The sequence below is a fragment of the Suillus paluster genome (assembly GCF_016628075.1).
Source record: "Suillus paluster strain FC165 chromosome Unknown EDB91scaffold_67, whole genome shotgun sequence".
NCBI classification, from domain to species: domain Eukaryota; kingdom Fungi; phylum Basidiomycota; class Agaricomycetes; order Boletales; family Suillaceae; genus Suillus; species Suillus paluster.
The window spans coordinates 23,172-36,533 of record NW_024537627.1 but is presented as its reverse complement, the minus strand read 5'-3'; the positions used below and the strand labels follow the sequence as shown (position 1 = coordinate 36,533).

Below are 13,362 nucleotides of genomic sequence, written 5' to 3'. Positions count from 1 at the left end.
CCGCAAATTTGTTGTCGAAAATCAGTAAACAAGCGCGCAAATGTAAAGCAAGCGGAGTTTCGGTTCATGCCGAGTCGTGTCTTATAGGGTTCGTTCCATGCCAGCTCCTTCAGGCCACTGGCACCTCAGGGCTGGCGTTGGCGGCGTTGGCTGGCGAGTCAGGGGCCTTTGAATTCTCGGGTATGATCTGCGCTATGTGTTAGAACACGCTACTCACTTCTATCATACCAGCCGATATAGACCCATTTCATGCCTCGTTTCTTGCTTGATTCAGCCATCTGGTTGGTTTTTGAACAGCAGCTTGCCATGGATGGAAATAATAGCCACCGCGAATATGTCATAAGGTGTGTGCGCGTGGATATCGCGAGGATGTATAACCTGCACCGCTCGGGTCCCCTCTGCCCTTGTACGTCTCCGTATTAGCACAAGTTCGGCTACCAAGACGCACCTCTCATAGAGTTAACTTTTGACAATCGAGACCCAGATGTGCGTCAGCTCAGCTGTATTTTCGTGGCATGACCGACGTTTCGAGAGCCGCCAGACCAAGCCAAGAAGCAGTGAAGTGTCATTAAAATGTCAGCTCCTCGGCCACCTGCGATGAGGATGACTCATTCTGCCCCAAGAGCTCGCTTATGGCGTACGTATGGTAGCTTATCCATGACAATTGCCTACCTTGTACTGACACTGGCATTTAGTAGTCCTTATCCGCCAAAGGAATGACAATACGACCTTGTTTCCACGCCTCCAATGAACACTCAATTAAAGAGTTGGCTTCAAGGTGACACCTATTCAGGACAGCGTCTACCTGAAGGCGTCGCACGGTATTTGGATGTCCACTTCAGTTCTACGCCACGGCGCAGCTCCCCGAAGTGTACCTGGATAAACTGCTCCCTCGCTGCAACTGCGTAGATCAATTTCTGACCACCACTGCCAGGAATACCACATCTGCCATAGTTAAAAGAATCTTCGTCCTTTGAGCCTCGTCCAAAATAGAGACTCGTGAGACCCACTGAGAACTCATTGGCTGGTAGCGTCTCCCACAGCCCCCTTATTCCCTCCCCATCCCTGGCCCGCCATATTACGTTATCCCTTCTATCTCTGTCCCTCTGAATTCCCATCCGAACAAATCGGCCAGATTCGTCACTGTATTCTCAGGGCTTCTTATTGCGTTCAAGTGCCTTCCGTTGGCCTGCCATGGGGCTCAAGTTGACTCATAGGGAACCATCTGTGTAAAGCGCCCCGGACCATACGTGCGATCGCGTGCCTAATCCGCTTCTAATCGCGTCGCCCATATTTGTCAGATGTTGATTTTCTTGAAGCCGCCGCAACCAAGAATTGAAGATGAAATACTCTAGCAGCAGGGCTGCGGTCCGAGGTGCTATAAGTATGACTGTCAAAGTCTACTGTGGCTGATCTTACGATTAGGCAGTGCAATTGAGCACAGCGGTGTACTTGATGCTTTGATCGTACTCATGTCGGATCACGGAGACAAGTGTGTTTCAACCTCAGACGACTGACGTTGGCGCAAACGCAAACTACCTAGGGCCTGACTCGGACCAAGACCAATATGACCAAGGACATGACTTTGCGCGCCAACGATACAAGGGTACCATCGACCAATTAAACCCGATAGGATGGTTTGGCCGGCCAATAGAGTGGTTCGTCCGGCCAAGGTATAATAGTAACCATGTGCACCTTTGTTCACATCTTGCAGAAATTGCTCGAAATGACTTTGCTTTTGGCTTTAAGACCTGCCTTCATGGAAATCGGACCGGTCAAGGATCGGTATCTTGACCTTCGCATCATCCAGTCACGCGACGTCCGTGGTATCTCAATACCTGGAACTGTAATGAGCGTAGATGGCCAAATATACACATTAATATTGCATCGCATCTCACCTTATAAATTCGCGTCTCGTCGAGCAGTTGTATCTCAGCTTGTCTCCCAACACTGAAGTTATGTGTTACATTCCTCTCCTCGTCAATATTAATGCCCCCTCACAACACGACACTCATCACTGTACCTTCTCGTCGCCCCACCTCCTTCTACCATGGCAGCTCAGCCACCAGTCTAGGATGGGATACCCACCCGATTTCTTGACTAGTGGCTCTAGCTCTTCTACCGATAGCTTTTTGGTCAATCCGTTACCACGGCCTCTGAGTCGTGCCCAGGGAGATCTGAAGAATCCGTACTCCTCCGCTGGATAATAAGTCAGGACAAGCGACAACATCAACTTGCTGGGCTGTCTCGCTGTGGCACGCGTCGTGAGTTCTCCTAACGAAGATATTCTGATTCTGATCTCAAAGGCGAAGCGGGGTACCACGAGGAGGTCAGAACTTCTGGGTCTGTTCAGGCCAATAGGTACATCGCTCATGATCAGGGGATGGTTAGTCGCTTAGGTGTCCCAGCTCCAGATTTTATGTTCCAAGGATTAATTCTAGCCAAATTTCTGTTTCGCAACTCGAGTTGGGGTGGACTTAATGCTTCGAACAGAATGTCCATTCCATTGAAGATAGACTCTCAGGGTTCCTTCGTGCCGTTCATGCAGTCTCATTCCCTTCTTGGCAGCAAATTCATCTGCGGAACAGGCACGCATAGATTCTTCCTTTAATGTCGGCGACTTGACTTGCAGGAGCAATGGATTCTGTCAACTGTGAGTTATCGTCCCCTTTGGATACCTGTGACTGATGCTCTGTTTTACAGTGACGTGTTTCCGCACTATACGCTAATCTCTCTCGAGGATCCTGCCTCATACACACCTCGGTGCGTTTACCGCCCTCAAGTTTACCTTCCATGTCACGGTATCTTTCGGCCACCCCGGGTTTGCCAGGATCACGGGGGATGCGACTGCCGAAATATAGGGCATCCAACCATCTGTTCGATTGTGCGGTATTCCCTAAACCTCGGCAAACAGTGGACAGGGGTATAGGTCAACGCAAGTTCAACAGATATCTCCATCCACTATTCGGCCCCGTCCTCTTTGTCGAAGTGACTCAAGAAGTCCTCGTGGCAATTCAAATCAACGAGGCCCGACTTGGCTCCGGTCACGCATGCGTACAGTGCGCCCTTCATCTGTCGCGTCAGAGGATCAAATGCGCTGAAAATGGTATCAATGGGTTTTACGCGTCGCCCATGTTTGCGATATAGTGACATTAAGTACCCCTATGTAGTTAGATGAAAGATCGGTCGTTCTTTCTTGATAGATAGCATCTGGACCCAGAACAGCCTAGATAAGATTGAGTACATGGCTTGTGTAGACGGAGACTCCTTAACCCCATCGCCCACATGTTTGGAACGACTGCTGCATACGTATCACAGGCCATGTCTTCCCTCAACTGCTGTATCCCTCACGCTTCTTCTCCGATTTGAGCGTGAGGGCGGTCATCCTTCCCATCAAGGCCTGCTCTCACCTACTCCAGTCACCAGGGGGAACCTGAAACATGAGAGCGGAGTATGATAAGTATTTGTGGTCACCAAAGCGCCCGAAATGCTGTACAACTCCACTGATCACCATTGATTGTTAATTTTAGGATACCCCTAGGAAGTGTGTGGGATTAGGAAAACTTCTCCAATCTAAAGGCTTCTAAAAGGAAGTTCATGTTCAAACATTCGCAAACTTCCATCCACCGTACCATGATCAGCGAATGATGGAAGTTTGATATCAGATTACCGGATCTACATTATTCATGACACATTGCACAACGGTGAGATGTTCAATCGTCGCATTGCCAACATTACGAATCAGTTGAATACGGTAACAAAAGGTTTGAAATGGTGAATGCGCGAGACATGGGAATCCAAAGCCAAAGGAGTGGTTTACAGGTTCAAGACCGTGAGGAATAGGAGTGCGAAAGGCGTCGTGAGATTGGAGGATGGTATCGCAGGGTATGCAAGGACAAAGGGGTAGTGGGGTGGAAATATTGAATGTAACCGCTTTTAAGGGGAATGCATAGAGATGGGTAATTGGAATAGAAAAGAAGACCTAGTCGTGATATAACTCTATCGCGTCCGCAAAGCAAGAAGTGTTAGACTCAGATCTATCCCACGCGTACCCAATCAACCCGACATTCAATCTACGCGACCTTGCTTGATCTGTCCAAGAGGGAGGACAAACCAGCTCTCGCCCTTGACGAGCAACTCCGACAGACCGCAGTAGTATGCAATCCCGGCAGTCAGCATACCAAAGCCTCCGCCAGCCTTGGTGAGATTGACAGTGCCTGACCAAGCGCCGACCGCGAGGAGCACGAAGGTGATACACAAGAAGAACAGAAGTGCAACGAAGCTGAGGTTGCGGCGGAGCGCCCCAATCCTATTCGGGACATATTAGATGTTGCATAACAGCCAAAAGAGATCACAACGCACATGAGTAAGAACGTGAAAACAAACCAGGTGATCAGGTAAATGCCGAGGGCCTGACCAAGTTCATCCTCATGACCGTCGTACGCAGCGAGAATGCCAGAGTTGGGGATCAAGATAGTGGCATATGACATCCAGAAAGCGCCGTAGGAGGTGAAAGCTGACGAACGAAACGCGGTTAGTATTAGATTTCCTTGTCACATCAAAACGCCCGATGAAATCAAGAATACATGTCAATTCGTTGTCTATTGCAGAATGTTCCGCTTGAGCGCAGGAACAGCTTGACCAAAAATAGTGTAGCTCCAAGATCCAGGTCACATGACCACGGCGATCGCGTTGTGGATCAAGGAATAAAACGATAGACCGGGCGGGCAAAGGCACGAACGTGAACGAGTGACGAACCTGTTGCACCAAACACATTGCCGCGTGGAAACTCCCACATACCAGCGAGAAGCTGGGCGAGACCACCACAGAAGCATGCCATACCGACGACAACGTTAGGGACAGCAATTCCGCGCGCGCCGACATTGTATAGAGAAAGAATAAATGTCGTGGACGCGAAAGAGAACAACCCTCTGGATTATAATGAGTCCCAAACGCTGGCGGGCACGAAAAACACGAAAAACTTACAGTGCACCAGGGTTGGCGATACGCATTTGGGGAGGAGGTGCATTGAAGTGCGCCCGCCCCTCATAGTTCTGGATGTGGTTCTGGGTATCCATGGCCTTCTCGGTGTCAGACATGATGAGGACTAATGAGCGAGTTGTGTCACAGAAGGCGGAAAAGAAGTTGAAGGGAACACGAAGGACCAACAAAAAATCAAGCCCGCTTTTATCTAGAGGGAGAACCGAAAAAGAAACCGGGAAACTGGCGTATGACTAAGCATGCCTCACGACGCGGAATTCAAAATGATGACCTAACCGACTCAGACACTAGTAGCCTAGTCTAACCGACTCTCCGATTAAGTCCCGCCTCTAACCGACCAATTTACTTTGTGCCACGCCAACCTTTCAAGGCTCTCAACTTGATCGTTTGCGCTCACCATGGGCTCCGCAATCAACGCTGTAAAACAAACGAACAAACGGCCGCCGCATTGGAGAGGCAATGCCCCGGTCGGAGTACAAAGAGTCTTCGGTGCTTCCTGAGAAATTTATAGTCTTGGCGTTTGTTGACATCATTTCGCTTCCCCGGATTATGAAAATCTATTCAATCTCAGAAAGCACCCGGCGGAAGCATCAAAAAGCAAAACCTCCGGAAAGTCAGACTGTCAAAAAGCAATCCCCTGCTGATCACACGCGCCGCACCTCTTGCGCACCTCACTTGCTCATGCCTGGGCCCAGATCAAGCGGCCGGAGATCACTTCACCAATCTGATCTGTGTCAGACAGCGACAGCAATTCCGTTGAAGCGAGCAGGTCGGCTGTTTAAAGTTCTAATTTATTCAAGACTAGTGGGTGCGCCGTTACAAACTTGGTGAGCTCAATACGTCCGAGAGACTCAGTGAGTGGACGAGACGGTGGCAAGTTGGTATTAACAACGCGTTTTCTCGGTGTTTGCCGCATCAATGCACTTTGTGGTGTACAGTGATATGTATTTGATGGTTGTTGTCTGGAACACGTCAGCTCGCAGCGCCCATCTCATTATGAAGTACAGTGATGACAGGGTCATCACCGTATATTCCGTACGTCTCCCTCCAACATTTTGCGGCCTCTGAAAGTGTTGTCAACCTACATAGAGCTCTGAAACGTTCTATCTCAAGTCTAGAGCGCTCTGGTCAGGTCTTGATTGGTTTTTTGTAGGACTCAATGTTCATCTAAAAAGTCGACTCGGTCGAAGTTTCTCTCTCAAAGTGCTTTTGAGCAGTTCGCTTTTGGTTTAGTTCGGGTTTGCGTTCGTAAGCACACATTTTTGGTTATGTGTTCAGCATCTCCACCAATCGCATGAGTGCGCTACTGAAGTCGTAAGCGTTCGTTTCAGTGGTTTTGCAGATGACTTGAAACCCCCGACGCCATCACATCATGTTTGACTCAATCACTTCCCACCTTAGCTTCGAATGGGTTGATTACCGGTGCGTATGTAAATATGAAGGTCTTCTGTCCTTCAAGATCTTGGACAATGAATGGAGGTCCTTTCGTTAAGTACATAGGGTCCAAAGGTCAACACGTTTGTTAGTACAGTACAATATGTCATAATGCATAATGTTCCGATGATCCCCCTATGGGACAGTGAGAAATTGAATCATATAGACCTGTGTGGCCATTATGCATTATGAGACAGCACTTTCAGCTGGTTGGGTCTCAGTCTTGTTCGGGTCGGCATAACAATTTCAGTGTACATATTTGGAGTGTTGATGTCGTGAAAGCCCACCTCACTCTACAATGACTACCGAGAAAGAAAACCTCGAGACGAACCTGCACCCTATCAGAGACAGCTAAAAAAACCAAAGGTCAAGGATGTCCCAGCAAACTCCACAGACCCAACAGCTCGCACATCCTCGTGCCCAAACCTCACTCTCAGTGACTGGTTGACAGTTTTTGCACACATTGATGCACACCCAGTGGCAATGCCACAATGTCACATTGTGAATCACTTCAAGAGCCTTCACTCAGGGGCTTTAATTTTCATGGGAATAAGGCCATTGTTGCTGCAGTGAAACAGGAGCTGGCAGAGAGAGTAGGCGAGGTGATCGAGATCGAGTCCGATGAAGAAGAGGACCTGAACTGGAGGTTTCTCGTGCGGAAACACTTGCACTGTGTCAGCGGCTTGCCGCTTGAAGGAGCCTGCCTCCAGTTTGGAAATGCCGACTCCCCACTTCCACTTGACCTGCTGAAGCAAATCCGTCTTTTTCGCGCTCACTTACGAGATGAACTTCTTCACGGCGATAGATGCGTATTTTCATTAGATAATACTTCATATAGATGCGCGCAAATGTGTCACACCTTTGAGCGGAGTCACGCGAAGGTCACAATATGTCACGAAGTGTGACAGATGTTCTAATGCATATATTAATGCATAAGGATTCTAGGTAGTCCCGACGTTATGCATTAGGAGATAGTGTACTGTAAGTACACAATTAGTAATTATTATGACTTCTTGCTACTTACCACCAAATAGACTTATTGCGAACCTTTATCGAGATCGCGCAGGCGTTTTTCTTCTCCTGCATTCCTTTCTTTATGACCTAGCTCCGGATCATTCAAGATCTTCAAAAGATCGCTGGAACGGCTCCGCTGCCAATACCACAATAACCTGTCAACTCCTGGAATAGGCCATCACGGTTCAAGTCTTGCGGAAAACTGAAGCATGCGATGCCAAAAATCCTCATAGGTCAATGTGAGTGTAACCGACAGTGGTGCCGATTGTTTTCGCTCATGCGAATGTACAACGTATGCATGTATTGGGGTCGCAAATACAATTTCAGGCGCTCTAATATACTCTACATCATATGTTACATATGTCTTATTCTTTCCGACTTGCCAGGAGACACGGACACTCGTTTATCAGCCGTCATCATCTAAACCCGCAAACTACCGACCGACTCATCCATCTATCCCCGCCTGAGGGCATCATCCAAAGAGAATATGAAGTGTGAAAGAAGTGACGGCTGTCATCGACACGAACATGATCATGTACTGGGGTATCAGGAACGCTGACAGATGTTCAGCATTCCCCGTCCCAGAGTATACTTGAGTCAAAAGACCTAAACGCAGTTTGGTATTATTGCCAAAACGAAGAATTCAAACAAGTACCTGGGTGGTCGAAGTGGGCAAGCACGACATGAAGCTAACGCTCAAGGTCAGGTTTCACTCAGGCCGCAAATATCCGAAGAGACGCACATGCAGACGAATCTGAGGACATTGTTGGAGGAATCTATCAGTCCGATATGGGTGAATTTTTGGCAAATTAGGATGCCCAGAATGGGCATTAGAACGAGTCTGCTAATAGCCAAAGTCCCGATTGCACTGAGAGGGAGAGAACTCCACTGGCTTCGCGGGATGTTTAGTCTGGCAAGAGCAGACCCAAGGGCCATCAAGCTCATTGGTACTGATGCACCACTAATGAATATGGCCGTACTCATGATAAATGCGAGTGGAGGTTCGCCATCGGGTGCTGTAGGTATATGGGTGCCCGGAACGCCGGAGACAAAAAGCGCCTTCAATGGAGGGATAACGGCAATTATGAATGAGAGGATGATCGATAAAGACGGGGGATACATGAGGGATTGCAGGAATCCAAAGGTCAGACTGAGAAACTTTTGGAATCGATGAGTAGGCGTCACCGCGACGTGCCCGCCAATAGAGCCAGGAAGATTGATAGTTGTGGAGACTTTCTGGGATCCGTCAGTAATAAGCAGCCCGGGCTGAACGGCGGTGGGTGAGGGAGAAATAGGATCCAGATACTCAATGGACAGCGAATGTTCATCCGCCGATGCTAATCCTCCGATTTCTTCTTGCCCCGGTGGATTATTAAATGTGGTCACAGTGCGCTCCGAGTCATGTGTGGATGTCACACGAGGAAACTCTTTTTCGCCGGTTGTTTGACCGGCTTCGGTATGAATTTCTTTGACTGGCGGATGATTGAAGAGAGAGATTCGCCTCAAGTGCACGAATCCGGCAGCTAGACCCGACAGAGCCTTCGAGTGCTTGGTGCTCAGCCTCTCCTTGACTTGATCATCTTCTAAATCAGGACCATCGAAATCCATCATTACACAATGGTGTCCGCCAAGCGGGTACAGTGTGATCTATGAATGTTGTAGTGAACGAAGGCAGATACGTAACCAAGATACTCACAGAAAACACAAGGATAAAAGCGGCGATGTAACCCACTGCAAGGTCTTCGTCCTTGGCTCCGTTGAAAGGAGCTGAGGCCATTACGCTCAGGGTCACCGAGGTAGCTAATGCAAGCAAGTGTCAGATAGAATGTACGGCAAGGGATTTCGTTGAGCTTACGGATATCACCGATATTCCCCCATGCTCCAGCCGCGAGAATTCCATACCGGAATCTGTGGGGAACCCAAAAGAGCTGCTTGATGATCCAAGAAATCAATGTGCCGATCAGCATATAGATCAGCGCGATGAGTACAAGAGGGCCTAGAGATAACCTCGGTCAAAACGAACGAACAGCCGTAAAGATAGAAAATCGTACCAAGTTCAGGAATATTTGATGAGCTGAATGATGGTACAATCGTTGAGAACATCAAGTTCGGAAGGGCAGCATTCTGCCGATCGATCAGTTGTGTATCCTCAAATCAAAAATCCCCCTACTATTATGATTTGCCCCACCCCACGAGCTGCTACGGCGGGAAATAAACCTGCCTTTGTGATCGCGAATCCACAGCCTACACACAAGAACCTAAATAAATCAGAACGAGCATGAAAAAAGGGAAGGAATTATCTAGAAAAGGATCCTTACAGGCGTATGAGCGGTTGCAGAGAAATCCAAACCAGAGTGCCGACAGCGATGCTACTCATGCTGTTTGTGATCGTGTACAAGTGGCGAATTGTGATAGGATTTTAACAAGTCGAAGAGGTCTGCTCAGAGATGAACCCTCTTCTATCTGGACAGGTGAGTGGAAAGGGAGGCTTGATAAGTATTGCTCTGGACCATGAAAGGGTGCGGTACTTAAATGTAGGCTTGAAGTACGGCAAGTGCTTTCATATATTTAATGCCAGCTCACAGACGTAAAGATTGATCAGATAGGCCCTGCCCTTCAGTTCGCGCCATGAGAAGCAGACCACTGGTGCGTCCTGTTTCACTGTAACTTCGGTGAGCCCAAGGTTGCAAAAAGATGGTAGCCTGTCCAGCACAATTGCTTCGAACGCTTCACCTTGTATCGGTGACCAGTGCTATAAGCTGCGATAATGGAAACCCTGAGCAAGGGCCAGCATATCTTGCTTGACAGGAGTTTGACTGGGCGATTAACAAATTCCCCATTAACGCATCATCGCCTCATCGTAGCTCCTTTCAGGATTTCCGAAGATCGCCGATACACCAATCTTCCATGACGTCTTTCCAGGACGTGTTGTACGACTGGTGCCAGTGAGTTATGCGTGAAGGTTACTAGGAACGGATTAAATAAGCATGTGGTCGGCTATCACTTAGGATAAACTGTCAGGCTTTACCGTGACAATGCATAGAGGTCTGTGCTGGGGCCCCTGAGGCGGAGTACTAGTGTCCGATGTCGAGCCCTCAACTGTTGGCAGGACGTGACAGTTTCAATTCAAAAGTGATTTGGGTAGTCTAAGGCGGTGTTGAATTTACGTACGTACACAAGACCGGACCGCTTTGAGAGAACAAATCATTTGATATTCGCTTGCCCTATCAATCCCTGGTCTCCTGTGAGCAGATTAAATGGACGGAAGACAACATTCCTGCTTCATTACAACCTTTTCTGGGCCTGACTGGGTAATTCACTGACACATAAATTCGTAAGCTGATCCCAAGTCATCCCTAATAATATAATCATACATACAGATTTTCAGCCTCAACAACACAGGAAGGTCAGATCTATCATCTAAGAGTCTAGGTGTTTCTGTGCAGTAGTACGTACTCACATGCGTCGGGCACAAAAGCGACCATTCAGCCAAAGAGAAGGTTGAGTGTATAGGCCATCAATACGGTCATCACCCCAATCATAAGGATGTACTGTGGCAGCAGGAATGCAAAAATGTGCTCTGTTGTACTTGTGTCAGAGCATGCTTGTGTCAGGATAACCTGAAAATAATTATTTAGCAGACACACAAAAGGCATCATTGTTGATACTCACCTGTGTTAATGATATGGGTAAACATGATACGATGCTGTGATATGACAGTATGACCTGGTCAGCTAAAAGCAGATCTGGCAGCGCATAACAAAATTAGACAAACATGCATACAAATCTGAACACTTTATCTTCAGGGTCAATGAACCCTATCCGGGTAAATCCTTCGCAGATAAGAATTCCGAAGATTGGCATGAGGAGTTGCTTGCCGACAGCAAAAGCTCCAATGGCCCCAAGGGGTAGTGAAGTCCAGCGTCTGCGAGGGATACTCATCCTCGCAAGTGCGGATCCAAGAATAATTAGCCCAAGAGGAGCATTGGCACCTCCCAAGAAGGTTGCTGCATCCATAATGAATGCCAGTGGTGGTTGCCCATCAGGAGCTGGCGGAATGTTTGTTCCTGATACATTAGGGATGAATAACGCTTTCAGAACCGATATTCTAGACACGATGAGGGAGACGACCACGGACGAAAACACAGGAGATGAAAGACATCTAAGGAACTCAGACATGTATTGCATGACAGGGCGGGGTTGGTTTGTCGAGGAGTTCTCTGTGGATGGTGGTATGATGTGTAGTTCAACACCTATGGTCAAGTCGCGTCGACCCGACATGTCGTAGTGCAAAGTGGGTGACAACGCTAATGCGGAAACGGCCTGCGAATCTTCCAGCGACGATATTTGAGGCAGGAGGCTTTTGCTGGTCATTAGATCACTGTAGGCATCCACCTTGCGTGCCTCTAGGTCATATTGTTGCCCAGCTTCCGCGTCGTTTTCGGAAGAGGGCATGTCGAGAAGGCCTTTCGCACAACATAAACAGCCCACCAGCAGCTCGCAACGTTTGGCCCGGCGTAGCTGCTTCACTTCCCCGTCATCGATATCAGGCCCAGTAAAATCAATCTTGACCAGCTCGCGCCCGCACGTAAACAACGTTATCTTATGGTGCAATTCAGCGGTATAGAACAAAAGCCATGCAGAACTCACGTAGAAGATAATGTAAAAGACGCCACTATATGCTACCGCGAGGTCTTGGTCGTGTTCTCCGTCGAAGGGGAATGAGGCCATGATGTCCAATATGACTGACACCGCTATCCCGTGATGCCACAGTCAGAGAATGTCATGATATCTGAAACATGTGATCCTACTCATGTCACCGATGCTCGCCCAACCTCCTGCGACAATAATACCATACCGAAACCGATGCGGAACCCAGAAAAATTGCTTGATAGACAGAGATAACGCGAAGCCGATCGCCATGTAGATGGCTGCGATCACCAACAACGGCCCTGAAGAGATCGTGCGGGTGTGCATATACGTCAATTATAAGATAACAGCGCGTTTTAGAAAAACAACGAACCCAAAGCAGCATCATTCTCCACGTTCAACACGGATGCAGCCCTCGAGAAAATCAAGCTAGGCAAAGTGATGTTCTGAATCCTATGGATCAGTTCCATTCTTTCGGGAAAAACGGGCCATGCTAACCAAAACCACTTGCCCAGCGCCACGAGCCGCACTTGCAGAAAAACAACCAACCCTTGTAATGGCATACCCACACGCGACGCATGTGAAACTAGCAAACATTCAGAGCAATATGAAACGGAAGGAAACCAAACCCACAGTCTAAGAAGAGGTCTCGCAGCTATCCAAAACAAAGTTCCGAAAGGTATGCTTCCAGTCATGGGAGTAGATGTGGCGCGATCCAGATTGGCGTCTTCAAGAGGAGGTTTCTTATGTATTGTCATGTATGTAGCCTTGTCAGGATTCGCTCAGGGATGTGGTCACTGGCGAAAAGGAAGTTCAACCTTCCAATGGGCGATGGTCACGAATTGGCTCAATATCACGCGTGAATAACGCAGTGTGATCGAAGGAGAATAGTCATAGGGAAGTCGCATGCCAGTGGTGATGAAAAAGTGATGTCCGGAAGTGTGGGATGAGGAGTGGGTCGAAAGTTTGGAAAATGCATTGGTCCAGTTGCGCTCTAGCGTCGCGAGCCCAGCATAGATGAGTACCTATCGATAAGGAATACAAATTCCAAAGACCTCCACCTGTCGACATTCGGTAATTTGCGTCATCAGGGACGGATTCCCATTATCTTACTACGGACAAATCATTAGCCCAGGTGAAAAGCAGTTGCGTAGTGTGGGACAGTGGGAGCAGCGGTGATCACGGAAATAAGTACAATGTCAGGACCACTGCAATTAGACGTGGCGGTCGCGGCTGGCGGTGATAGTGAATCGTGCTCATGCT

At 48.3% G+C, this 13,362-nt stretch overlaps 4 protein-coding genes across 4 annotated transcripts; 1 reads left to right on the top strand and 3 right to left on the bottom strand.

Annotated features, from left to right (window-relative positions):
• Positions 1-1,567: 1,567 nt before the first annotated feature.
• On the top strand, positions 1,568-3,587 carry EDB91DRAFT_1085234 (uncharacterized protein; the record flags this gene model as incomplete). Its single annotated transcript, XM_041315874.1, has 9 exons — positions 1,568-1,606; positions 1,715-1,846; positions 2,129-2,264; positions 2,307-2,361; positions 2,549-2,653; positions 2,704-2,763; positions 2,862-3,059; positions 3,319-3,451; positions 3,531-3,587. 9 exons carry the CDS (start codon positions 1,568-1,570, stop codon positions 3,585-3,587), a joined length of 915 nt encoding a protein of 304 aa, XP_041173249.1.
• A 20-nt stretch (positions 3,588-3,607) lies between these two features.
• Positions 3,608-5,208, bottom strand: EDB91DRAFT_736476 (Gpr1 family protein). Its single transcript, XM_041328237.1, has 4 exons — positions 4,987-5,208; positions 4,759-4,931; positions 4,363-4,516; positions 3,608-4,309 (listed from the first exon to the last, which is right to left on the bottom strand). Exons 1-4 carry the CDS (start codon positions 5,097-5,099, stop codon positions 4,069-4,071), a joined length of 681 nt encoding a protein of 226 aa, XP_041173248.1. The 5' UTR covers positions 5,100-5,208; the 3' UTR covers positions 3,608-4,068.
• A 2,713-nt stretch (positions 5,209-7,921) lies between these two features.
• On the bottom strand, positions 7,922-9,826 carry EDB91DRAFT_1239002 (auxin efflux carrier; the record flags this gene model as incomplete). Its single annotated transcript, XM_041321792.1, has 8 exons — positions 7,922-8,055; positions 8,163-8,607; positions 8,683-9,096; positions 9,146-9,249; positions 9,305-9,445; positions 9,501-9,573; positions 9,620-9,707; positions 9,768-9,826. The coding sequence occupies 8 exons, from the start codon at positions 9,824-9,826 to the stop codon at positions 7,922-7,924; spliced, it is 1,458 nt and encodes a 485-aa protein (XP_041173247.1).
• Positions 9,827-10,934: 1,108 nt separating this feature from the next.
• Positions 10,935-13,166, bottom strand: EDB91DRAFT_1349474 (membrane transport protein-domain-containing protein; the record flags this gene model as incomplete). Its single annotated transcript, XM_041326020.1, has 8 exons — positions 12,733-13,166; positions 12,598-12,685; positions 12,473-12,545; positions 12,261-12,401; positions 12,100-12,203; positions 11,233-12,051; positions 11,122-11,175; positions 10,935-11,069 (listed from the first exon to the last, which is right to left on the bottom strand). Exons 1-8 carry the CDS (start codon positions 12,855-12,857, stop codon positions 10,935-10,937), a joined length of 1,539 nt encoding a protein of 512 aa, XP_041173246.1. The 5' UTR covers positions 12,858-13,166.
• Between the last annotated feature and the right edge of the window lie 196 nt (positions 13,167-13,362).

What these genes read in the sequence shown, in the direction of transcription:
- EDB91DRAFT_736476 (XM_041328237.1), bottom strand. Translation starts at nt 5,099, where the DNA reads ATGTCTGACACCGAGAAGGCCATGGATACCCAGAACCACATCCAGAAC. An exon ending in ATCGCCAACCCTGGTGCACT is followed by an intron (nt 4,932 to 4,986) that starts GTAAGTTTTTCG and finishes ATTATAATCCAG; the next exon opens with AGGGTTGTTCTCTTTCGCGT. An exon ending in GTTTTCACGTTCTTACTCAT is followed by an intron (nt 4,310 to 4,362) that starts GTGCGTTGTGAT and finishes TGTCCCGAATAG; the next exon opens with GATTGGGGCGCTCCGCCGCA.